This window comes from Capricornis sumatraensis, chromosome 5 (assembly GCF_032405125.1).
Source record: "Capricornis sumatraensis isolate serow.1 chromosome 5, serow.2, whole genome shotgun sequence".
Classification (NCBI taxonomy): domain Eukaryota; kingdom Metazoa; phylum Chordata; class Mammalia; order Artiodactyla; family Bovidae; genus Capricornis; species Capricornis sumatraensis.
In genome coordinates this window covers 114,940,692-114,968,290 of record NC_091073.1, presented here as the reverse complement: position 1 = coordinate 114,968,290, position 27,599 = coordinate 114,940,692, and the positions used below count along the sequence as shown (strand labels likewise).

General features: G+C 40.9%; 1 protein-coding gene across 1 annotated transcript in view; it reads right to left on the bottom strand.

Annotated features, from left to right (window-relative positions):
- CNTNAP2 (contactin associated protein 2) overlaps positions 1 to 27,599 on the bottom strand; it is a 1,643,722-nt gene that overhangs the window by 816,323 nt on the left and 799,800 nt on the right. Inside the window, exon 12 of the mRNA XM_068972445.1 lies at positions 3,483 to 3,602. Coding sequence (XP_068828546.1) covers positions 3,483 to 3,602 — 120 coding nt within the window. The remainder of the gene's footprint in view (positions 1 to 3,482; positions 3,603 to 27,599) is intronic.

Genomic DNA, 27,599 nt, shown 5'->3' with positions numbered 1-27,599 from the left:
ATTTCCACTGATTCAAAGTCATTCTCCATCCTCCCAATCTATTTTATAAATTTTAGGATCCAAACAGTCAATTCAACATCCACATGGATGATCCATTTGTCCCCAGAATTCTCTTAGACACTTCTCCTCCACTTATTACATTCTTGACACAAAGAATATTTCATCACTAGAAATCTGATCTATCTACTGAGTTCCTAGGATTACATTCCTGGGATGCCTTTTCCCAGTTTATAATCCTCTAAGTGATATTATCATTTCTCATATATTCATATGCTAACAATTAGCACATTTTTATCTCTAGCCCAAACATCTTTTCAGGGCTTATTCAACTGCAAAATTTGCATGTCAACTGAGATGGCATAGAGCACTTCATATTTAAATAGGTCAAAACTGAATTCTTGAAATTCCTCTAAATCTGTTCTTTCCTTTATTTTGCACGTCTCCAAAATGGCACTATAATTCACTGAGTTACTTAATCCATATATTCAGGAGTTATTCTTGATAACTCTCTTTAACCATCCTTCTCCCACCCTTCACATGTCCTTCACTATTTCCCGGAGTTTGCTCAAATTCGTGTCCATTCAGTCAGTGTTGCTTTCTAACCATCTCATCCTCTTCCTCCCTCTTCTTTTGCCTTCAATCTTTCCCAGCATCGGGGTCTTTGCTGACAGTACTATCTTCAAAATACATCTGAAATGCATCTCTTATTCATCACTTAAACTATCACCACCCAAGTCCAAAGAAGCATCTTTTCTTCCCTGGACCTTTACTACAGCTTCAGAACTGGTTGCGGTGCTTTCAGCCTGCCATTCGTGGTACTCCAAGTGGTATTGATCTTGGTATTGATCTAGGGTGGCCTCGGCTTGCAACAGCTTGGAGCCAGGCTTCGGTTCTCAGTCAGAGAGTTGCTGAGTCACACCCTCATGGCAGTTTGAGTCACTTTTATGGGTCATTTCTTCTGGTTTTCCTTTGGCCAATCATTTTGATTTGCCTGGTCCATAGTCCATATTTTGTGTATCTCAGGATCCTCCCATGTATGCACATGTATCTGTTAGCCAAGTTGGACTCTACCAAAGAGGTATCTGGGTAGAACATCCCTTGACATCACTCCCCTTTGGCCTGCAAGGAGCCTTTTCTGTGCATGTGTGGTGGGGGAGGGCTCCTGACTTCAGAAATGAGAGCTATGTGGTCCGAGCAGGCCCGTCCTCCTCCTTCAATTGTCCTGCGATTCTTGTTTTGGAGCTTCTGTCAATAGAAAATGAATCTGCAATTGCTTTACCCTTGGGGGCCCATCTACCTTCTGCCTCAGTAGTTTTAAGTGAGACCCACTCATTCCCCGTTGGCTCAGATGGTAAAGCGTCTGCCTACAACGCGGGAGACCTGGGTTCGATCCCAGGGTTGGGAAGATCTCCTGGAGAAGGAAATGGCAACCCCCTCCAGTATTCTTGCCTGGAAAATCCCATGGACAGAGGAACCTGGTAGGCTACAGTCCATGGGGTTGCAAAGAGTCGGACACGACTGAGCGACATTTACTTTTACTAATTTACTCATTCCCCTGTTTAAAACCTTTCCATAGCTTCCCACCCACTACACTGAAATATAATTCAGAAAATAAAAATATTTTCTTCCCCCCAGTACCACCATCCTTACTTCCTGATCTGCTCTGCTCCTGCCTGTTTCCTCCACTTCATTTTGGGCCCCTACAGTCCTTTTGTGGTTCAGTCACTTGGGTTTTAGTTCCTTAGAAAAAAATGGCTTTTTTCATGCCTTGGAGTGTAAATTTTCAGGGCTTCTCTTCCTTCCTCATCTTTTTGAGTGCCTTGTCTTCATTCACATGCTACATTTTGGCTAAAGTGTTGCTTCCTAGGGAGGTTTTTCTTTTTTTAAACGCTCAATCCAAAATAAATCATTCTTCACAATTTCATTACTTTTTCTTTGCAGAAAAATTACTTATATTTGTTTACTTTTTTTAGCTCTTGTTTTTATTATAAGTTGTGAACACCATGAAGGCATTTATGATATCAATTTATTCTCACATGACACAATTTCTGACAAAAGAGTATGTATATGAATGGCAAAACATAGAAAAAGGATCCTAGAGGTACACTTAAATATTCTTTTTCCTTTTCACAAAGTCTATGAAGAAATTCACATTTTTTTTTCTTGTTTTTGTGTCCATTACATATTTTAATTGCATTTTATCTTTTAGATAGTATAGATTTTATATATAGTTAAAGAAATAATACAGAGACCACGTCACATTGGTCAGAATGGCCATCATTAAAAAATCTACAAATAACAAATGCTGGAGGGGGTGTGGAGAAAAGGAAAACCTTCTATATTGTTGGTGGGAATGTAAAGTAGTGCGGTCATTATGGGAAACAATATAGAAGTTCCTCAAAAAGCTAAAAATAGAGTTGCCATATGATCCAGCAATCCAATTCCTGGGCATATCTCTGGACAAAACCATAATTCAAAAAGATACATGCATCTCTATGTTCATAGCAGCACTATTCGCAATAGCCAAGACATGGAAGCAAGCTAAATGTCCTTTGACAGATGAATGGATGAAGAAGATACAATACACACACAGAATAGTATATTACTCAGCCACAGAAAAAGAATGAAAGAATGTTGTTTGCAGCAACATGGACAGGCCTAACGATTATCATACTAAGTGAAATAAGTCCATATATCACTTGTATGTAGAATCTAAAATATGGCACAAATGAACTTATCTACAAGACAGAAAGAGGCTCACAGACATGGAGCACAGACTTGTGGTTCCCAAGCAGGAGGAGGTTGGTTGAGGGTGGGATGATTTGGGAGTTTGGGATTAGCAGATGCAAGCTGGAATTTAAAGAATGGACAAACAAGGTCCTATGGTATTCATTTCAGTTCAGTTCAGTCGCTCAGTTGTGTCAGACTCTTTGTGACCCCATAGACTGCAGCACGCCAGGCTTCTTTGTCCATCACCAACTCCCAGAGTTTGCTCAAGCTCATGTCCATTGCGTCGGCATCACCGAATATGAAAAGGATGCGTATGTGTATAACTGAATCCCTCTGGTGTAGAGTAGGGCCCGGAGTGGCCTCTGAGCTTCCTCTCCCATGTGCAGTGTGAGTGGTTTGAGAGGTGACACCAACCTTCCCCAGTCTAGGTTCTTGTGGCGGCTTCTTCATGGGCTAGTTCTTTCTGTGGACTTCAACCTTTCAGTTTCACTTTATACTTTTTCCTCTACATGCTGATTTTTTTAATGCTAATTATTAACTGTTCAAGTCAGAAGGTAGACTTAAAAGAAAAACAAGACAAAACAAAAACTCAGTATCAAACTACACTTCACCGTTTAGCCTAACAAACCCAGCAGTATTTAGCTTCATTCACTTATCGACAAGAACACAGCACAGGAGAAACATCAATGGTGCGCTTCATTCTCAACATATAGAAAAGCAATCTTCATGAAACATAAATAGGGCACAGTTACCTGTCATGTTGCAGTAAACCTTCAGAGGCCCCAGAGGTCCACTGCCGTCAGGATCTATCCAGTAGTAATTTGAGGTCTGGCCCAGGTGTTTGTATGCTTCACAGGAAGGCTCATAGATGGCTGGAAAGAAATATCCTGCGTGAGCTCAGCACCCAAAAAACGGCCTCCCGAGATCCGTGCCCCAGTTACAGACCAAATGCTACCAAACTGCTGATTAGGAGCATGTCCTCAAGTTAGAATGAGCCCTCTTTGTTCGACAAGTAAACTCACAATTTGATTTTTAGTCCACAAGCATTCTTTCTCACCTAACATAGACATTAAGTTCCTGCTACGGCTTTATAGTTGGGGAAAGATCTAAAACAACTCAATAAATTGTTGAATAAATGTAATGTTTGCTTAAAATAGGTGCTCATGAGCATTGAAAAATATTTAGTTTATACTTATTTACAGATATCTCCTTACTGCAAGGGACTTAACTGAAAGGTCATGAATATTGAGTGCATTGTCGGTCTGTCAGCTAAGAGATCAGAGAAAATCTGCTCCTCGCCCCCTGACCCCTGCCCACACACAGACAGACAAACACACAGACACATTTTTGCATATTTAGTATAAATTTCCTACAAACAGCATGTGATTGCTAACCTTCCTTTATTTCAGGGAAAAAAGGAAAGATATGCCCCTGCTTCATTTTGTTACAAGTGTTTTAATTACATTAAATCTAGTTTTTGTAAAAAAAAAAAAAAAGACATTTATGTAATTAGGTTGTAGGTTTTCATCATGTTCCTTTTTGTTCCCTTGCTCCTAGCACATTTTCTTTTCTCACAGAGAATGCACCTGATTTCAGTAGCGCAGAATACATTCCTCCTTTATAGCTGGAACTTCTAAAACACTATTGTGAAAACTTTTTAAAAATAGCTCTACACTGACTTTATGAGGGATTTGACTGTATTTAACTAAGAACTACTGAGACAGGAGGTAGATGGCCCCTCACCCCAACACAGGGTAAAGCATTGGAGATTCATCCCCTATGGAAGAAATTCCTAGCAGGGCAATTAAGCGAGGAGGTTGGGCCCTGCCCAGACCACATATTTCTCATTCCTGAAGTCATGAGACTTCCCTGACCACACCTGTGCAGAAAGGCTCCTTAGAGGTCAAAGTGGGAGTAAAGTCAAGGGGTGATGAACCCATATGCCTTTGCGGTATGATCCACCTTGGCTAAGAGATGCATGCACACACATGGAAGGGTCCTGCTGCTGCTGCTACTGCTGCTAAGTCACTTTAGTTGTGTCTGACTCTGCGCAACCCCAGAGACAGCAGCCCACCAGGCTCCCCCATCCCTGGGATTCTCCATTGCCATTTCCTTCTCCAATGCATGAAAGTGAAAGGTGAAAGTGAAGTCACTCAGTCGTGTCCTACTTCTAGCGACCCTGTGGACTGCAGCCTACCAGGCTCCTCTGTCCATGGGATTTGCAGGGCAAGAGTACTGGAGTGGGGTGCCACTGCCTTCTCCAGAAGGGTCCTGAGATGTAGCAAATATAGACTGTGAATCAGGCAAATCAAAATGATTGGCCAAGGGAAACCTGGAATAAATGCCCCATGTAAGTGACTCAGACTTGCAAGGATTCTCCTTCTGAGTCTGCCTGAGTGTCTATATCCACACATACTGTACTCTTTTCCTCTTAATAAACACTTTACTTGCTTCACTGTTTTCTGTCTTTGTGGAAATTCTTTTCTGCAAAGCCAAAGGGCCAGGGTCCTTGTCACTGACCACTGGTCTAGTGGCTAGGATCTGGTGCTCTTACCATTGCGACCCGGCTTCAGTTTCTGGTTGGGAACCCAAGCCCCTCTCTGAGCCACTGCTGGCCAAGGCCACTCGAGATCATTACTATTGGTGAAAATCTATATATTGATAAGTGGAGTCTTTTGGAAAAAGTGCTCTTGAATTCAACACTCCCAGCATCTGCCCTTTCCTAAGTTATAAAGCAAAGGTCTGACTCTGGGGCTGCCTCTTTCTACTTCCCTCTCCCAGGTTCCTGGTGCCTCCATTTGGCTCTCCATGCTTCCTCTTCCCAAAGATGTTCTATTTCATTTCAGCAAACACAGCACACTACAACAGTTCTGAAATGCTTTGATTTACTCAGGGCTTGCTTTCCACTCGCTTTCTTCCTTCTGCAAACAGTCATTGAGCCCATATGGTGTGTTGAGCAGTAGATTAGGGAAAACAAGTACAGCTGTGAACAGCACAGTTCAGGGACCTTTGGAACAGGGGCTGTTCACTCAGTACTCAGCCACTGCTCATTCATGAAGTGCAACTGGAAGAAAATGTGGCTAGAGTGTTAAGCACAGCCACACACTTTTGTCCCAGTGGTCAGTGGTAAAGAACACACCAGCCAATGCAGAAGATGAGGGTTTGACCCCTGGGTCTGGAAGATCCCCTGGAGAAGGAAATGGCAACCCACTCCAGTATTCTTGCCTGGAAAATTACACGGACAGAGGAGCCTGGTGGGCCATGCCTGAGGGATCGTAAGGAGTCAGACATGACTGAGCAACTGAGCATGCAATTATTAATATGCCACTTTCTGCCTCCCAATTATCAAATTTAGATAATAAACTGTGAAAGTGAAAGCGAAGTTGCTCAGTTGTGTCCGACTCTTTGTGACCCCATGAAGTCACTTAGTCGTGTCCGACTCTCTGTGACCCCATGGACTGTAGCATATCAGGTTCCTCCGTCCATGGGATTTTCCAGGCAAGAGTGCTGGAGTGGATTGCCATTTCTTTCTCCAGGGGATCTTCCTGACTCAGGAATTGAACCCGGGTCTCCCGCATTGCAGGGAGACACTTTACTATCTTAGCCACCAGGGAATCCCTCTAATAAACTATGGTTGCTCTAATTCTGAATGCCATACCAAGTAAAGTAAGGCAATAAAAGACAGTGAAGAAATATTTTTTAAACTTTCAGCAGAAAGGTGATATACTTTGAGACAGGTTTTAGAAAGAAGGTTCCTTGCAGCAAAACACAACAGATTTTAGGGGAGTAATTCGGAAGGTGATGAGAGCAGATGGGCTATACTTGCCATTTGCGTGCATGCTCAGTCATGTCTGATTCTCTGTGACCCCATGGACTGTAGCCCACCAGGCTCCTCCATCCATGGAATCTTCCAGACAAGAATACTGGAGTGGGCGGCTATTTCCTCCTCCAGGGGATCTCCCCAACCCAGGGATCAACCTGCATCTCCTGCACTGGCAAATGGACTCTTTCCCACTGAGCCACCTGGGAAGCTCAATACTTGCCAAAGGACTATGGTGAGATGGCCAGAGCTATTATGGGAAAGGATAAAACAAATAAGACAGGATAAAGTAGACGGAACTGATCACATGTTTAAGATCAGGAGGTGGACATAGTTGGAAAGAAAGAAAGAATGCCTTAAACTCGCAATCTCTAAACCAACTGCCTTATTAACTTTGGACAATCTTCCTTCAGATTATTGCAATTATTATGTACAGTTCAAAATCACCTAGAACAAAAGGTTTACATTCTTAGGTTTTCCAATTAGCCTGTTCAGTCAATCTACCATTAAAAACTGTCATCTTTGTTTTCCAGCTTCCCCTCTGTCATCTTCCTTATCATCTGATCTCTGGTTTATAGCAATCATCTTATTACCTGACTGCTCTACCCAAATCTCTCTTCACTCCCCACCCAATTATGCTTCTCTCCCTACCCAATCCAATGTTGGTCTTGTCCTAAAACATTACTTTCAGTTAATGTGTAATAGTTCTTCTCATCTCTGACAGTGTGTCCCAGATCCCCATCTAAGCATGCAAAACCTTCCGAAATCCTTACAGATCTCATTAGGTTTCAGCAGCTTGCTGACATCAACCTTGCTCTCTGCTCAGGCGAATCTGACAAAGGAACTTATTTAACCTATGTTTACCCTTTCTGGGATTGCCTGTGGTTTTCTACAGGCCTTTTTCTCAATCTATGAATCTTCTCAGTCAGAGTTAACTATGAAGGAACAAGTGTTAAGAAACAGGGCTCCAGTCAAACACATCTAAGTTTAAATTCTGACTCCACTAAGCACTAATTATACAACCTTGGCAAAGGTATTTAATCTCATTTAGCCTTGTCTAGGAAATAGGTTGGAGAAGGAAATGGCAACCCACTCCATTATTCTTGCCTGGAGAATCCCATGGCCAGAGGAGTCTGGCAGGCTGCAGTCCGTTAAGTCGCAAGAATCGAACATGACTTAGCGAATAAACCACCACCACCAGGAAACAGGTATCATAGGTATACTAATTAATGGTTACGGGTGCTCAGTCATGTCCGACTCTGCGATCCCATGGACTGTAGCCTGCCAGGCTCCTCTGTCCATGGGATTTTCCAGGCAAGAGTACTGGAGTGGGTTGCCATTCCTCTCTCCAGGGGATCTTCCCGACCCAGGGACTGAATTCACATCTCCAGCACTGACAGGCTGATTCTTTACCACTGAGCCATCGGGGAAGCCCCTATATTAATTAATAGGTGGAGTATTTATTGTTAACACAATAATTATTATTTAGGCACCACTCACCTTTTCCCTTTCTTAAGGAGACGTTCTCTAATCAGTACATTCTGCTTTCTGTACAGTCCAGGGCTCATCTCACGAACAATAATGCTTAATTATAGTCAACGTAAGACCTGATTGACTGTTGTTAATTAAAACATATATGAAAATTTTACTTCACAATAAGATTGTAAACTGTCATGAGGACAGGGTCTAGAAGATGCGCTTTTCCTTTTTACTCTATATTAAGCTATTAATAACCTAGTTAAGAAAGACTATCGGAATGAAACTTAAAATGTACCTACGCTTCATCCTGTTCTGATTTTGATAAATGAATAGTTGGCTTGCCAGAAGAAGTCTATCCATATGAAAGCACGCTTGGATGATAGTAAGTATAGGGAGCTACTAACATTTCTGTGTAAGCATACAAGCATTTTGAGCACACCGTTGAAAGCATGTGGATGGGGGAAATTTGGATAAGCAAGAAGCTCTTTATTTTTCTTCAAAGTGTGACAATTATTCCACTTGTCTCTAACCTGAAACAGGTTTACTGGCTGCTTTTGCCTCATCAACACCAATAGAAAAGCAAAACTTTAGTCCAAACTTTATCATGTGTGAAAAATCACCTGGAGAGCTTGTTAAGACAAGGATTCCTGGGCCTCACCCCAAAGATTCTGACTCAGAAGAGAATTTGCAGCTCTAACAAGATCCCAAGTGATGCTCATACTGCTGGTCCTGACTGTATTTTGAGAAGCATGGCTCTAATAATGAAAAAATAAAAATTAACTCAAGAAGGGTGGACTAATTCTTAATTTATATTTTAATATAAATAGGAAAAACAGGTCACTGCAAGGCAATACAGTACAATTTTAAATAACATAAGGCTAGGCTGCCCCCTCACTGTGCTGAGCATAATAAAAATAGAACTCTAAATAAACTCTAAATAAAAATACATGTCAAAAGAAATATACTTGGATGGATGTGCAGAGAAATATTTGGAAAGAAATATTTCTATTTCCAAAATACTGTTGTTACTTCTGTTACCATCGAGTATTACTCATTCGGTAACAGGGGTTGTCTTTCAACAGTAAGATTATGGATGATTTAAAACTTCATACTTTTCAATGCTTTCCACACTATAATGTGCAAAAGTTATAATACCATTAAAAATACACTTGCAAAATACATACATGGAATAATAACACTGAGACAAAATGGTAAGAACAGATGTACATAGTAAAATTATATTCATTCTGTTCCTCACTTAGAAATTAAGAGATTTCTGTTCAAATCTCCTTTCTGTCATTTACTACCTAGACACTCCCCTTAACTTTTCATTTTCTCAACCATAAAATGAAGGCAATAGTACCTCCTCCACCAAGTTAGCATAAATATCAAGTGAAATCACACACTTTGTAAACTAAAAAGCATTGAGTGCATGGATATTTTAAGGCACAGAAGTGTTTCGTATTTAGCTTCGTGCCTCAGCCAGTTAACTCTGTACTCAGTGGAGTCCTATCTGGGTTGCACAGTTTGTACATATCAAGCCCCAGGGAGATGATAGCACCGAAGGGGCTAAGTCAGCAAGCACTGAAGACAGAGAGGATCTGAGCTATCATCAATGATCGAGCTTTTCTAGCAGACTGCAGGAGAACAGAAAGGCAATGGGACTGATGGCAAAATAAACAGACTCATCAAGCTCATTGATTTATTGGATGAGTAATTTTTCTGTTTCAACACCTACTCCCAGACAAAAGTTCTCATATTATTCTACATATTCTTAAATAAATCTCAGGTGTCCAGAAATATGACCATTGAACACATCATATTGAATTTCATAGCTTATAAAAATCCAGAAAGTGACAAATCCTAAGTACTTATTCATTTTCATTAAATATTGAATATTGTCTGTGTGACATCATAATAGCTGTCCTGCAAAATGACAAAGCACTACTGTATCAGTTTCATAGGGCGGCTGCAACAATAACCAAATGCTTAGTGGATTGAAACAAATCTGTTATAATTCTGGAGGTCAGATGTTCCAAGTAGGTTTCACCGAGCTAAACAGGGCTGTGTTCCTTCTGAAAACCTCTAAGGGAGAATCCACTTTCTTGCTTTTCCCAGCTTCAGAGTCTACCTGCATTCCTTGGTTCATTTTCCTATTTCTTCATCTGCAAAGTCAGCTGTGGTTAGTGGGGTTGAAAGAAAGTGGGGTCTCATGCTCCCTCTGATACCCTGCGTGATTGTCACCTCTATTTTATTATTTATTTATTTATTTAAAGTTTTATTTTTACTTTATTTTACTTTACAATACTGTATTGGTTTTGCCATACATTGACGTGAATCCACCACGGGTGTATAGGAGCTCCCAATCCTGAACCCCCTCCCACTTCCCACCCCATATCATCTCTCTGGATCATCCCCATGCACCAGCCCCAAGCATCCTGTATCCTGTATCGAACATAGACTGGCACTTCGTTTCTTACATGATAGTATACATGTTTCAATGCCATTCTCCCAAATCATCCCACCCTCTCCCTCTCCCACAGAGTCCAAAAGTCTGTTCTATTGTCACCTCTATTTTAAAGAAATCTGGCCCACCCAGATAATCTGGGGAACTCTCTTTATGAGAAGGTCTTTACTTAATCATAGTCTCTTTGCCATATAAAGTAATATATTCACAGGTTGCACAGTTTAGGACATAGACACGTTTGGTGGAGAGAGGATTATCCTGTCTATCACAATTAGGTAAAAATACTGCGATTGTTCTATATAAAGAAAAATTCTTAGTATGTACCTAATGTACTCCCAATGTTGTTGATTAGTGAAAGATGTCAACACATCGGTAGAGAGAAAAGCAGAGCTTAAGAGCAAAGACATGAAATAGGTCGAAAGCATTAGGAAATAAAGCATGACTTAAGGAATGTTTAGGGTAAAGATAGGGTACAAACAAGGAGCCACCCCCAGGGAAAAGGATAAGTCTCAATAGCATGAATTGTTGTAGAAAATCAGAATGGGAGTCAGGTCAGGGAAATGCTAATACATTTAATGAGCAGATTTGGGTGACCCTTTTAATATTTCTTGGTGGTAGCATTTGTAGAAACTGAATTATAAGAAAAGGAATTAGTTGGTGGAATGGGATGGGGGGTGACCACATTATTGTAGGAACTGAAACCATGAAAGGTAAAAAAATATAGAAAAAGTTGATAGATATTGCTAAGTAAAAGTGAGGGAATTTTTGTTAGGATATGTGAGATTCGTGTTTATTTTTAATGGTGTATTTTCTGGTTATAAAGAAAATTTATACTCCTTGGATTAAGCCTGAAAAAATCACAAATAATTAAAAAAAAAAAAAAAACTTCTGTTTCCCTAGCTCCATAAGTAAATTTGGGGAAACTTATGTTTCATTCCCTGGAATGCCAGGCCCCTCTCCTACCTCTTTTCTAGACTTTCTTCAAGTGTATGAGATGCCAATGTAAATATCAGAATCCAGGATACATAATGCCCAGGTTTTACTAGTGGTTGTTACAGACTCATTACTCTGCTCATTATTGGCCACTGGGGAATAAGCTCTAAATCTGACAGTCAATTTCAGAGTCTTGATAATACATAAACAACAACTGTGCCTGTTGATGCATCTTTACCAGCACTAGCTAGATTGATTTAAAATAAAAGAAAAAGAAAAGTTTCTTACTTGGCCAAAAAAAAAAAAACTTTTCATTATTGTTTGATTTGAAAATTTACTTTCACACATACATTAGAAAGATTTAAAAATCTTCTATGAAGTGTATAGTTATGCCTTTTTCCCACTTATTTATTGTCAGCATTTTTCTACTGACTTAAATCAGCTAAGATACAAATGCAGATTAAAATCTGCATTATTGTTTTTGTCTTCCTTGGTTTTTGCCTTATCACCTCAAATATGTAGTTTTGGATGTATAATATTTTGTTATCAACTCTATTAAGATTTCCCCTTTAAAAATGCTTTCACAACTTTTAAGTGTATACTATTATCTTCCATTTGTGGCAGTAAAAGTCTTGACTCTAAGACTAAGGAGTTGGTATTTACTCTGTAAGCATAGGCTAAAGAATTTAAAATAATGTAGTAACATCACCAGTTTCACGTTTAAGAAGTATCTCCTGACACTTGTGTGGACATGTTGCATGCTCGGTCACTGCAGTCGTGTCCAACTCTTGAGACCTTATGGACTGTAGCCCACAAGCCTCCTCTGTCCATGGGTTTCTGCAGGCAAGAATACTGGAATGGGTTGCCATGGCTTTCTCTAGGGGATTTCCTTGATCCAGGGATTGAACCCAGGTCTCTTGCAACTTCTGCACTGCAGGCAGATTCTTTACCACTGAGCCACCTTGGGCAGGTCAGGCAAGTTAATATCAACTAGGAGACTATTATGCGCTTACCCAGTGTCTCAGTGTTAAAAGAATCCACCTGCAATGCAGGAGATGAAGGAGACACAAGAGAAGCAGGATCGAAACCTGGGTCCAAAAGATCCTCTGAAAGAGGGGATGGCAACCCACTCCAGTATTCTTGCCATGAAAATCCCATAGACAGAGGAGCCTGGTGGGCTAGGGTCCATGGGGTTGCAAAGAGCCAGACACCACTGAAGTTAGTGAGCATGAGCATAAGGAGACTATTGCAAGAGGACACGGAAACTAATCATACATGCACATATGACTGAAACCTAAGGCCCCTGAAAAAAAAGAGAAAACCTGTGATTTGTGCCGTGGTTTCATTTCTTACATAAACACTGACTCAAGAAGGGCACTTCTATGGGTTGAGATTTATCCACCAGGAGGTGTTGAAGTTCTAAACTTTATTTGGAAATAAGATTTTTGAAGGTGATTAAGTTAATAAATCAGTCCTGAATATTCATTGGAAGGACTGATGCTGAAGCTGAAACGCCAATACTTTGGCCACCTGATGCAAAGAATTGACTAATTGCAAAAGACCCTGATGCTGGGAAAGATTGAAGGCAGGAGGAGAAGGGGACGACAGAGGCTGAGATGGTTGGATGGCATCACTGACTCAATGTACATGAGTTTGAACAAGCTCTGGGAGTTGCTGATGGACAGGCAAGCCTGACATGCTGCAGTCCATGCGGTCATAAAGAATCAGACGTGACTGAATTGAACTGAACTGTAAAATGAACTCATTAGGGTGGCCCCTAATCTAAGGGGGCCGGTACCCCATTAAAAAGGGGAAACTGGGACACAGAGACAGATACCTATAATGGGAAGACAATATGAAGACACAGAGATAGGGACTTCCCTGGTTGTCCAGTGGCTAAGACTCCACACTCCCAATGCAGGGTGCCCAGGTTCAGTCCCTGGAGAGGGAGCTATATCCCACATGTGGCAACTAAAGATCCCACATAACGCAAATAAGACCCAAACCAGTCAAAAAAAAAAAAAAAAAAGACACAGGGATAATGCTAACCATAACCAAGGGGTACTTGAGGCTCCCAGGAACTACGAGAGAAACATATAACAGATTCTCTCTCACAGCCTGTAGAAAGAACAGTCAAGAAGACACCTTGGCTGCAGATTTTAGACTCAAAACTGCGAGGCGATACATTTCCCTTACTTGTTCTGCTTGTTACTTTGTTACAGTTTCTCTAGGTATCTAACACAGACATACAGTTGCCAACTGACCGACCTAACATCTCCATTCCCACTTCTGAGCTCCTCCAAGGTTCTTATAGATGATGGGGAGGGCTCTCCACCATGTTCCTAAACCACCATTTTACTAATGAATATCCGCCTGATAAAATAGTTGCTTTTGGCCCACTCTGTGCGAGCTCTTGGGCTGGGTGCTCTGAACACTACAAAGCAACAGCTCTCTAATCTCTGTGATGCTGATGAGCTGAGAAAGGCTCTCCAAAAGCTCTTCTATGTCTCATGTTTTGAGAGAAGCAATTAAGCCTGTGGGATGCATCCCTTTCGTGACTACCTTCTAGAGCATACTGATTGTTTGAAGTGGCCAAGGATGAACCATGTTAGGAAGTTAATCGCAAGTCAAAAATGAACACGTACATAAAGGTCACCTTTGGAACATCATAAGTAGTCTTTTCCTAATTGCACAGAAAGGGAAAAGTTCACTTCTAATGATTTGATATAAAACTGGAAAGAAGCATAAAATAACTTTATGGTTCATTTACTAATAAATGCTATAACATGACATTTTGAGTATTGATAGTTTATGAATAGCCTCACTTTCCTGCTCTCTTATATTGGAGGTGACCCAGAACTTATTACAAACTCGCTATGTGGATGTGAGAGTTGGACCATAAAGAAGGGTAAATGTCAAAGAATTGATGCTTTCAAACTGTGGTGCTGGAGAAGACTCTTGAGAGTCCCTTGGACTGCAAGGAGATCCAACCAGTCCATCCTAAAGATCAACTGTGACTATTCATAGGAAGAATTGATGCTGAAGCTCCTATACTTGGGCCACCTAATGCAAATAGCCAACTCATTGGAAAAGACCCTGATGCTGGGAAATATTGAAGGCAAGAGGAGACAGGGATGACAGAGGATGAAACGGCTGGATAGCATCACAGAATCAGTGGACATAAGTTTGAGCAAACTCCAGGAATAGTGGAGAACAGAGGAGTCTGGCGTGCTGCAGTCCATGGAGTCACAAAGATCAGACAAGACTTAGCAACTGAACAAAAACAACAACAACAGGAACTAGGTGTCAGAAGTCCTGAAAAGGGAGGCTGGTTTACTGAACACTCTACTCCTGAATTTAGAAACAAGTATTTTTAATGGAAAACATGGATATAGCAGAAACAAACAAAATGGTAGCTGTAAGCCCTTGACAGGGGCCTGGGTCATATTTGGGTTGGTGGTACTCAGAACAGAATGGTGTCTGGAACCCTCCTTATTCTGACCCTTTTTAATCACTGTACCACCTGTGATCTTAATCTGTCTTTCAAAAATAAGTGTCTCTTTTGGAAAAAGACATTTGTCATTGGAAACAACGACACTGACTTTCTGATCTCAATTAGACTCTAGCAGATTTGGTTGGAGAAACTTGTCTTTCTAGGATCTAATTATTCCTGTTAAGGTAACTACTGAGGTTTGTACACAGCCAGACTGGAAATCCAGAGAGGCACAGTGGCCTTGAGAACTTTCCTTGTGAAAGCTTCCTAATTCTAGGACCATGTAATTATTTTTAATTAGCACAATGTAAGCTTTACAATACCTAAGTCCTCATTAACACTTGAATATTAACTTGATATTTTTTCTGTCTCTTTGGATTTTTTTTTTAAGCTTGAATGAATGCCCTGAGTAAACTACATTATTTCCCTGAGGAACTATTGTCTCATAATTGACATACAGCAAATAGCGGTGGGTAGAGAGAGTATGGGTTTAAAAGCAGATAGCCTGCATGCTAATATTATGTCATGATCTTTCCATGAATGTAATTTCTGTATGGGATGTTGTTCATTATTGTACTCTAATGGGTTCTTTCACCTGTCCAAGTCCCAAGGGAAAAGGGTAATTTAGAAGGGGGAAAAAAATCAAGTTTTTACTTCCTCTTAATAAAACAAAAGTTTATAGTTTTCTTACCTGACAAGTCCTTCAAAAAATTTTTAGAAATCAGAATAAAATCAACTCTCAAGGTAAGAAAAACCCAAGGAAGATGGTAGGTGTTGCAAGAGGGCATCAGAGGGCAGACACACTGAAACCATACTCACAGAAAACTAGTCAATCTAATCACACTAGGACCACAGCTTTGTCTAACTCAATGAAACCAAGCCATGCCCGCGGGGCAACCCAAGATGGGCGGGTCATGGTGGAGAGGACTGACAGAGTGTGGTCCACTGGAGAAGGGAATGGCAAGCCACTTCAGTATTCTTGCCTTGAGAAACCCATGAACAGTATGAAAAGGCAAAATGATAGGATACCAAAAGAGGAACTCCCCAGGTCAGTAGGTGCCCAATATGCTACTGGAAATCAATGGAGAAATAACTCCAGAAAGAATGAAGGGATGGAGCCAAAGCAAAAACAATACCCAGTTGTGGATGTGACTGATGATAGAAGCAAGATCCGATGCTGTAAAGAGCAATATTGCATAGGAACCTGGAATGTCAGGTCCATGAGTCAAGGCAAATTGGAAGTGGTCAAACAAGAGATGGCAAGGGTGAACGTGGACATTCTAGGAATCAGCAAACTAAAATGGACTGGAATGGGTGAATTTAACTCAGATGACCATTATATCTACTACTGTGGGCAGGAATACCTCAGAAGAAATGGAGTAGCCATCATGGTCAACAAAAGAGTCTGAAATGCAGTACTTGGATGCAATCTCAAAAATGACAGAATGATTTCTGTTCGTCTCCAAGGCAAACCATTCAATATCACAGTTATCCAAGTCTATGCCCCAACCAGTAACTAAGAAGAAGCTGAAGTTGAATGGTTTTATGAAGACCTACAAGATCTTTTAGAACTAACACCCCAAAAAGATGTCCTTTTCATTATAGGGAACTGGAATGCAAAAGTAGGAAGTCAAGAAACACCTGGAATAACAGGCAAATTTGGCCTTGGAATACAGAATGAAGCAGGGCAAAGACTAATAGAGTCTAAGAGAATGCACTGTTCATAGCAAACACCCTCTTCCAACAACACAAGAGAAGACTCCACACATGGACATCATAAATAGTCAACACTGAAATCAGATTGATTATATTCTTTGCGGTCAAAGATGGAGAAGCTCTATACAGTCAACAAAAACAAGACCAGGAGCTGACTGTGGCTCAGATCATGAACTCCTTATTACCAAATTCAGATTTAAATTGAAGAAAGTAGGGAAAACTGCTAGACCATTCAGGTATGACCTAAATTAAATCCCTTATGATTATACAGTGGAAGTGAGAAATATATTTAAGGGCCTGGATCTGATAGATAGAGTGCCTGATGAACTACGGAGTGAGGTTCGTGACATTGTACAGGAGACAGGGATCAAGACCATCCCCATGGAAAAGAAATGCAAAAAAACAAAATGGCTGTCTGGGGAGGCTTTACAAATAGTTGTGAAAAGAAGAGAGGTGAAAAGCAAAGGAGAAAAGGAAAGATATAAGCATCTGAATGCAGAGTTCCAAAGAATAGCATGAAGAGATAAGAAAGCCTTCTTCAGTGATCAATGCAAAGAAATCAAGGAAAACAACAGACTGGGAAAGACTAGAGATCTCTTCAAGAAAATTAGAGACACCAAGGGAACATTTCATGCAAAGATGGGCTCGATAAAGGACAGAAATGGTATGGACCTAACAGAAGCAGAAGATGTTAAGAAGAGGTGGCAAGAATACACAGAAGAACTATACAAAAAAGATCTTCACGACCCAGATAATCATGATGGTGTGATCACTAATCTAGAGCCAGACATCTTGGAATGTGAAGTCAGGTGGGCCTTGGAAAGCATCACTACGAACAAAGCTAGTGGAGGTGAGGGAATTCCAGTTGAGCTGTTTCAAATTCTGAAAGATGATGCTGTGAAAGTGCTGCACTCAATATGCCAGCAAATGTGGAAAACTCAGCAGTGGCCACAGGACTGGAAAAGGTCAGTTTTCATTCCAATCCCAAACAAAGGCAATGCCAAAGAATGCTCAAACTACAGCACAATTGCACTCATCTCACATGCTAGTAAAGTAATGCTCAAAATTCTCCAAGCCAGGGTTCAGCAATATGTGAACCGTGAACTCCCTGATGTTCAAGCTGGTTTTAGAAAAGTCAGAGGAACCAGAGATCAAATTGCCAACATCCGCTGGATCATGCAAAAAGCAAGAGAGTTCCAGAAAAACATCTATTTCTGCTTTATTGACTATGCCAAAGCCTTTGACTGTGTGGATCACAAGAAACTGTGGAAAATTCTGAAAGAGATGGGAATACCAGATCACCTGACCTGCCTCTTGAGAAATCTGTATGCAGGTCAGGAAGCAACAGTTAGAACTGGACATGGAACAACAGACTGGTTCCAAATAGGAAAAGGAGTATGTCAAGTTTGTATATTGTCACCCTGCTTATTTAACTTCTATGCAGAGTACATCATGAAAAACGCAGGACTGGAAGAAACACAAGCTGGAATCAGCTGTCCTTACAGGCAGTCTATTTTATATAGTATCCATTTGCTGAGTCATAGCATAAACGTCTATAGCCTAAAGCTATATGACATGGGCCTCTGGTTGCATGGAAAACTGAAAATATAAGAGGCACATATGTTTCTGTGAAAATGCTGAAAGTTTTTAAGTTTTACCTTTAATTGAAAAAAAAATCACACATGACCTAGATCGCTACCCTGTGTAGGGCCCAAATGGTCTGTGTACTGCAGATATTTTTAGTGCAGAGCTACCACAATTTATGCTGTTGTTTAGTTGCTCAGCCGTGTTTGACTCTTTTGTGACCCCGTGGACTATAGCCTTCCAGGCTCCTCTGTTCAGGGGATTTCCCAGGCAAGAATACTGGAGTGGGCTGCCATTTCTTCTGCAGGGGGTCTTCCCAACCCAGGGACTGAACTTTAGTCTGCACTGCAGGCTGACTCTTTACCAATGAGCCACCAGGGGAAGGCCCACAACAGCTTATAGCTGCCTTTAAAACCGGCAGAGGAAGACTTGATACTACGTAAAGACGCATGATGGCATTTCCTGAAGAAGCTGCTTGATGGTAGTCAGTACCACATTCACATGAGAATCAACACTTCGCTTTAATGAAACACCATCGTCACAATAAATATTGATCGTTGAAAATGAATTAGATTTGTCATTAGGTTATATTTCATTTTTAAATATTTTCTTTTATGATTTTATGAAAGTTATAAGGACTTATTATTATATGTTTTGCAAGTTACTCAGTCTTATCCAACTTTTTGTGACATACCAATGTACATGTTGTGTGTGCTTAGTTGCTCAGTCATGTCTGACTCTTTGTGACCCATAGACTGCAGCTTGCCAGACTCGTGTGTCGATGAGGATTCTCCAGGCAAGAATACTGGAGTGGGTTACCCTGCCCTCCTCCAGAGGATCTTCCCAATCCAGGGTTTGAACCTAGGTCTCCTGCATTGCAGGAGGATTCTTTACCATCTGAGCCATCAAGGAAGCCTATGAATGTATATAAATATACATACATATATTAGTACATAGATATTTGTATCTTTTTAAATTTACTTATTTGAAAAATATTAGTAGAGAGTGTAACCATCTGAGGCCACCTATTAGAAAAAAAAAAAAAAAAGCTAAACTGCATTCCACATGGCATTCAAGGCTGCAGTAGAAGATCTGTATGCTTCCTCAAAGTCTGGGTGTCTATGATTAAAAGTGCTAAACTGTCCTGTGAAAGGTCAGAGAAGGGAACTCTCAGTGTGGGCTGGGTTTATAATGAAACAAGGTGTGCAGGAAATTGGTTGAATTTGCAGAGTACATCATGAGAAACACTGGGCTGGAGGAAGCACAAGCTGGAATCAAGATTGCCAGGAGAAATATCAATAACCTCAGATATGCAGATGACACCACTCTTATGGCAGAAAGTGAAGAAGAGCTAAACAGCCTCTTGATGAAAATGAAAGAGGAGAGTGAAAAAGTTGGCTTAAAGCTCAACATTCAGAAAACTAAGATCATAGCATCTGGTCCCATCACTTCATAGCAGATAGATGGGGAAACAGTGGAAACAGTGGCTGACTTTATTTTTATTTTTCTGGGCTCCAAAATCACTACAGATGGTGATTGCAGCCATGAAATTAAAAGACACTTACTCCTTGGAAGGAAAGTTATGACCAACCTAGACAGCATATTAAAAAGCAGAGACATTACTTTGACAACAAAGGTCCATCTTAGTCAAGGCTATGGTTTTTCCACTGGTTATGTATGGATGTGAGAGTTGGACTATAAAGAAAGCTGAACATCAAAGAATTGATGCTTTTGAACTGTGGTGTTGGAGAAGACTCTTGAGAGTCCCTAGGACTGCAAGGAGATCCAACCAGTCCATCCTAAAGGAAATCAGTCCTGGGTGTTCATTGGAAGGACTGATGTTGAAGCAGAAATTCCAAAACTTTGGACACCTGATGCGAAGAGCTGACTCATTGGAAAAGACTCTGATGCTGGGAGAGATTGAGGGCAGGAGAAGAAGGGGACAAGAGAGGATGAGATGGTTGGATGGCATCATCGACTTGTTGGACATGAGTTTGGGTGAACTCTGGGAGTTGGTGACGGACAGGGAGGCCTGGCGTGCTGTGGTTCATGGGGTTGCAAAGAGTCAGACAAGACTGAGCAACTGAACTGAACTGAAAGCTAAATGGCTGGATTTTAAATCAAATCTCTTACTATTTTACAATGGAAGTGACAATAGATTCAAGGGATTAGATCTCATAGACAGATTGTCTGAAGAACAATGGATGGAGGTTTATGGCATTGTACAGGAGGCGGTGATCAAGACCATCCCCAAGAAAAAGAAATGCAAAAAGGCAGAATGGTTGTCTGAGGAGGACTTACAAGGAGCTGAGAAGAGAAGCTAAAGGCAAAGGAGAAAAGGAAAGATATATCCATTTGAATGCAAAGTTCCGGAGAATACTAAGGAGAGATAAGAAAGTCATCCTCAGTGATCAATGCAAAGAAATAGAGGAAAACAAAAGAATGGGAAAGATTAGAGATCTCTTCAAGAAAATTAGAGATACCAAGTGAATATTTCATGCAAAAACAGGTACAATAAAGGACAGAAATGGTATGGACCTAACAGAAGCAGAAGATATTAAGAAAGGGTGATGAGAATACACAGAAGAATTATACCAAAAAGATCTTCATGACCCAGATAACCACAATGGTGTGATCAATTTCACCTAGAGCCAGACATCCTGGAGTGCAAAGTGAAGTGGGCCTTAGGAAGCATCACTATGAACAAAGCTAGTGGAGGTGATAGAATTCCAGTTGAATTATTTCAAATCCTAAAATTGATGCTGTGAAAGTGCCACACTCAATATGTCAGCAAATTTGGAAAAGTCAGCAGTGACCACAGGACTGGAAAAGGTCAGTTGTCATTCCAATCCCAAAGAAAGGCAATGCCGAAGAATGCTCAAATTAGCACCCAGTTTGCACAGTTTTGCACTCATCTTACAGGTTAGCAAAGTAATGCTCAAAATTCTCCAAGCCAGGCTTCAACAGCATGTGAACCGTGAACTCCCAGATTTTAAGTTGGATTTAGAAAAGGCAGAGGAACCAGAGATCAAATTGCCAACATCTGTTGGCTCATAGAAAAAGCAAGAGAATACGAGAAAAAAATCTACTTCTGCTTCATTGATTATGCCAAAATCTTTGACTGTGTAGATCACAGAAAACTGTGGAAAATTCTTCAAGAGATGGGAATACCAGACCACCTACCTGCCTCTGACAAACCTGTATGCAGGTAAAGATGCAACAGTTAGAACTGGACACAGAAAAATAGACTGGTTCTAAACTGGGAAAGGAGTACATCAAGGCTGCATATTGTCATCCTGCTTATTTAACTTATATGCAGAGAACTACATGGGAAATACCGGGCTGGATGAAGCACAAGCTGGAATCAAGATTGCTGGGAGAAATATCAATGCCCTCAGATACACAGATGACACCTTATGGCTGAAAGCGAAGAAGAACTAAAGAGCCTCTTGATGAACGTGAAAGAGGAGGGTGAAAAAGTTGGCTTAAAATTCAACATTCAAAAAACAAAGATCATGGCATCCAGTCCCATCATTTCATGGCAAATAGATGGGGAAACAATGTAACAGTGAGAGTTTTTTTTTTTTTTTTTTTTTGGCTTCAAAATCACTGCAGATGGTGACTGCAGCCATGAAATTAAAAGACACTTGCTGCTTGGAGGGGAAGCTATGACTAACCTAAACAGCATATTCAAAAGCAGAGACATTACTTTGCTAACAAATTTCCATATAGTCCAAGCTATGATTCTTTCAGTAGTCATGTATGGATGTGAGAGCTGGACTATAAAGAAAGCTGAGTGCAGAAGACATTACTTTGCTGACAAATGTCCCTCTAATCAAAGCTATGGTTATAAAGAAAGCTTAGCACTGAAGAATTGATGCTTTTGAACTGCAGTGTTGGAGAAAACTCTTAAGAGTCCCTTGGACTGCAAGGAGATCAATTCAGCCCATCATAAAGGAAATCAGTCCTGAATATTCATTGGATGGACTGATGTTGAAACTGAAACTCCAATACTTTGGCCACCTGATGTGAAGAACTGACTCCTTGGAAAAGACCCTGATGCTGGGAAAGATTGAAGGCAGGAGGAGAAGAGGGTGACAGAGAATATGATGGTTGGATGTCATCAACGACTGGATGGACACGAGTTTGAGCAAGCTCAAACACAGAGACACAAAGGACCAAAGTGCAGTAAGCTATTTCAAAAATGTTTACCTTCACTACACATTCATAATATCAGAATTTTTGGGGCAGATTAAACTCTTTATTCATGCGTGAGAGACTATTCAAAAAATGAATAATTTCACAGAAGTTATTTTGGATCTGAGGAACATTTTTATTTCTTCTTCCCTTTAAAAATGGTGGAAGATTAAAAGTGGAGGGAATCTCAGACTTCCAGATTGTCCTCTCCAGCTCCCCATTTTACAGGTGAGGAAATGAAAACCTTAAGGCAGTTGGTGTGGCCTGCAGAAATCAGCCAGTTACTAGAAACTTAAGTTCAGTCTTCCAACTCTTTTTTCCAGTTTAAGTTCAGTCTTCCAACTCTTTTTTCCAGTAATAATTAGTTTTCCACTGTGATATTTAATTTCTACTTTTTTAAAAATATAAATTTATTAATTTTAATTGGAGGTTAATTACTTTACAATATTGTATTGGTTTTGCCATACATCAACATGACTCATGTGGAGAAAAGGGAACCCTCTTACACTGTTGGTGGGAATGCAAACTAGTACAGCCACTATGGAGAACAGTGTGGAGATTCCTTAAAAAATTGCAAATAGAACTGCCTTATGACCCAGCAATCCCACTGCTGGGCATACACACCAAGGAAACCAGAATTGAAAGAGACACGTGTACCCCAATGTTCATCGCAGCACTGTTTATAATAGCCAGGACATGGAAGCAACCTAGATGTCCATCAGCAGATGAATGGATAAGAAAGCTTTGGTACATATACACAATGGAGTATTACTCAGCCATTAAAAAGAATACATTTGAATCAGTCCTAATGAGGTGGATGAAACTGGAGCCTATTATACAGAGTGAAATAAGCCAGAAAGAAAAACACCAATACAGTATGCTAACGCATATATATGGAATTTAGAAAGATGGTAATGATAATTTCTACTTTTAACTAGTTGATGTTAACAGAGCTGCTGGCCATCTATTGTCATCAGATCTTTATCAAGCTGTTGTTGCTGTTGTTCAGTTGCTGTCATATCTGATTCTTGCAACCCCATTGACTGCAGCACACTAAGCTCCTCTGTCCTCCACTGTCTTCCAAAGTTTGCTCAAGTTTATGTTCACTGAGTCATTGATCCAACCAGTCCATTCTGAAGGAGATCAGCCCTGGGTATTCTTTGGAAGGAATGATGCTAAAGCTGAAACTCCAGTACTTTGGCCACCTCATGCGAAGAGTTGACTCATTGGAAAAGAGTCTGATGCTGGGAGGGATTGGGGGCAGGAGGAGAAGGGGTTGACAGAGGATGAGATGGCTGGAAGGCATCACCAACTCGATGGACATGAGTGTGAGTGAACTCCAGGAGATGGTGATGGACAGGGAGGCCTGGCGGACACAACTGAGCAACTGAACAAACGAATGAAGCATCTCATTCTCTGCTGCCCCCGTAGGTCAAGCTGTAGTTCAGTATTTAATATCCCCCCGGATATTTACTAAATGCCAGATTTTGGAACTGTTTGGACTGGGTACTGAGAGATGGCTGGGGAGGGGGGAGATGCTGAGCGGGTACAGAGGCCCCAGGCCCCAGTCTTCCTGGTGCCCACTGAGACTTCTGTTGATGAATCACTAGCGCCACTCAAGTTTATGTGACTAAGGAGAAATGCATGCTCATAGTCTGTATTCTGAAATCCTTGAAAACCCTACTTAGTATAAGTGAGAGGAGAGTAGCTGAAGGCATTATGAAGAGGCACTCAGTATATTTTCAGGGCGAGGATAACAGTGCTAAATTCTTATCGCAAATGTGCTTCACCTCAGCTGTGAGTGTCAGATTAAATTATCACTTGCTATCACTCCGTTTTGAAATCTGGATTCCTAGTTCTTTTTCCACCTGGAAACAACTTGTCTGTATTTTAAACTCTAAAAGTCAAATCTTTGAAATAAAGGTCCAATTTTTATAAAATCTACCGATTTTGCATACCTGCAAAAGACTCAAGTTTCAGTAATTTTCTTGGGAGTTGACAAAAGTGTCAGTCACTTCACAAGACCATCAGCCTGACAATCTCTTTGTTATTCAGAATAGTATGATTGCTCTGGCTTTGTCCTTTGAAAGGGTACTACAGGCTCCTTCCTCCTTACCCTAAGGAGGCTTGGGCCAGAGGAAATTGAGCTCTATCTTCTTAACAAATAACATTCTAAATGGTATCATACCAAGTGATTTAAATAAAACATCTCCCATCATTAGTCAGTCTTATAGGCTTATACCAGGGTTTCTCAACTCAGCACCACCGACAATTTGGGCTGAAAAATTCGTTCTTGTAGGGCTGTCCTGTGGTTTGTAGGATGTTATCAGCATCAGTGGCTTCCACTCCCTACAGGCCAGCAGCATTCCCCCTTTCAAATGAGACAGTCACAAACGTCTCCAGATATGGCCACGTCTCCTGGGGGTTAAAATCACTCCTGTTGAGGATCGTTGTTGTCATTCAGTCACTAAGTTGTGTCCGACTCTTTGCAAACCCACAGACTGCAGGACTCTGGGCTCCACTGTCCTTCATTATCTCCCAGATCTTGCTCAAATTTACAGTCATTGAGTCAGTAATGCTACCTAACCATGTTGTCCTCTTCCACCCCCTTCTCCTTTGCTTTCTGCCTTTTCCAGCATCAGGGTCTTTTCTAATGAGTCAACTCTTTGAATTAGGGGGCCGAAGTACTGGAGCTTCAGCTTCAGAAACAGTCCTGTTGAGGACTACCTTTTCTGTAAGATGCCTACAAATCAGGCTGAGGCTCCAAGTTGATGGGTAATTGCATAAGAAAGTTAAAGGCAATACTGATCTCTTTAAACCACCAAAAAGCTGACTTAAAATGGCAAAGTTATTAAGTTCTCTGAACCTCCATTTCTTCACTTATAAGTGATGATAAAAATGAAATGGTATAATGCTAGTTATGGTAGCTTTGGGCTTCCCTGATGGCTCAGATGGTAAAGAATCTTCCTGCAATGCAGGACACATGGGTTCAATTCCGTGGTTGGAAAGATCCCCTGGAAAAGGGAAGGGCTATCCACTCCAGTATTCTTGCATGGAAAATCCCATGGACAGAGGAGCCTGGCAGTGTCTATAGGATTGCAAAGAGTTGGACATGACTGAGCAACTAACACATTCACTTTTCATGGTTCAGTTCAGTCGTTCAGTCACATCTTCTAAACACAGCTTCTAACTTCCTCTTTTAAGTAGCAAAAGCTATTATCCCCTTTCACTTTCCACTACTGCCCCAAAATATCTAAACAGGACTGTAATTACTGACAACCAAAACTGTACTGTGCAGACAGGCAGCATGATGGCAAAATTCCAGCATTCACAGAAGATTCTAAGCATTCAGAGTTCTATAGTTCAGTTCAGTTCATTTCAATTGCTCAGTCGTGTCTGACTCTTTGCAACCCCATGGATTGCAGCATGCCAGGTCTCCCTGTCCGTCACCAACTCCCAGAGCTTAATCAAACTCATGTCCATTGAGTTGGTGATACGATCCAACCATCTCATCCTCTGTCATCCCCTTTTCCACTCCCCTTCAATCTTTCCCAGAATCAGGGTCTTTCCAAATGAATCAGTTCTATGCATCAGGTGGCCAAAGTATTGGAGTTTCAGCTTCAGCATCAGTCCTTCCAATGAATATTCAGGACTGATTTCTTTTAAGATGGACTGGTTGGATCTCCTTGCAGTCCAACGGACTCTCAAGAGCCTTCTCCAGCACTACAGTTCAAAAACATCAATTCTTTGGCATTTAGCTTTCTGCATAGTCTAACTCTCACATCCATACACAACTACAGGAAAAACCATAGGTTTGACTAGATGGACCTTTGTTGGCAAAATAATGTCTCTGCTTTTTAATATGCTGTCTAGGTTGGTCATAACTTTCTTCCAAGGAGCAAGCATCTTAATTGCATGGCTGCAGTCAGCATCTGCAGTGATTTTGGAGCCCCAAAACATAAAGTCTGTCACTGTTTCCAATGTTTCCTCATCTATTTGCCATGAAGTATATTGTCACCCTGCTTATTTAACTTATATGCAGAGTACATCATGAGAAACACTGGACTGGAAGATGCACAAGCTGGAATCAAGATTGCTGGGAGAAATATCAATAACCTCAGATATGCAGATGACACCACCCTTATGGCAGAAAGTGAACAGGAACTAAAAAGCCTCTTGATGAAAGTGACAGAGGAGAGCGAAAAAGTTGGCTTAAAGATCAACATTCAGAAAATGAAGATCATGGCATCTGGTCCCATCACTTCATGGGAAATTGATGGGGAAACAGTGGAAACAGTGTCAGACTTTATTTTGGGGGGCTCCAAAATCACTGCAGATGGTGACTGCAGCCATGAAATTAAAAGACGCTTACTCCTTGGAAGAAAAGTTATGACCAACCTAGATAGCATATTCAAAAGTAGAGACATTACTTTGCCGACTAAGGTCCATCTAGTCAAGGCTATGGTTTTTCCAGTAGTCACATATGGAAGTGAGAGTTGGACTGTGAAGAAGGCTGAGCGCCAAAGAATTGATGCTTTTGAACTGTGGTGTTGGAGAAGACTCCTGAGAGTCCCTTAGACTGCAAGGAGATCCAACCAGTCTATTCTGAAGGAGATCAGCGCTGAGATTTCTTTGGAAGGACTTTGGCCACCTCATGCAAAGAGTTGACTCATTGGAAAAGACTCTGATGCTGGGAGGGATTGCGGGCAGGAGGAGAAGGGGACGACAGAGGACGAGATGGCTGGATGGCATCACTGACTCGATGGGCATGAGTCTGAGTGAACTCCGGGAGTTGGTGATGGACGGGAGGGCTGGCGTGCTGCAATTCATGGGGTCACAAAGAGTCAGACATGACTGAGCGACTGAATTGAACTGAACTGAATGGTACCAGATGGCATGATCTTAGTTTTCTGAATGATGAGCCAACTTTTTCACTCTTCTCTTTCACTTTCATTAAGAGGCTTTTTAGTTCTCATGGTAGTTTTGGTTAAATTAGTATTAACAATTAATACTTATTTTGTAATTGTATATATAGTAAATATAAACTGTTATTATCAGTACAACTATTACCACCAGAACAACAATTACTACCAGTAATTATAACTGTGACTGTCGTTAGACACTTTATTAGCCATTCAGTGGTGCTTGCTCTGCCTGGTTATCACCAACAGAATGGGGTA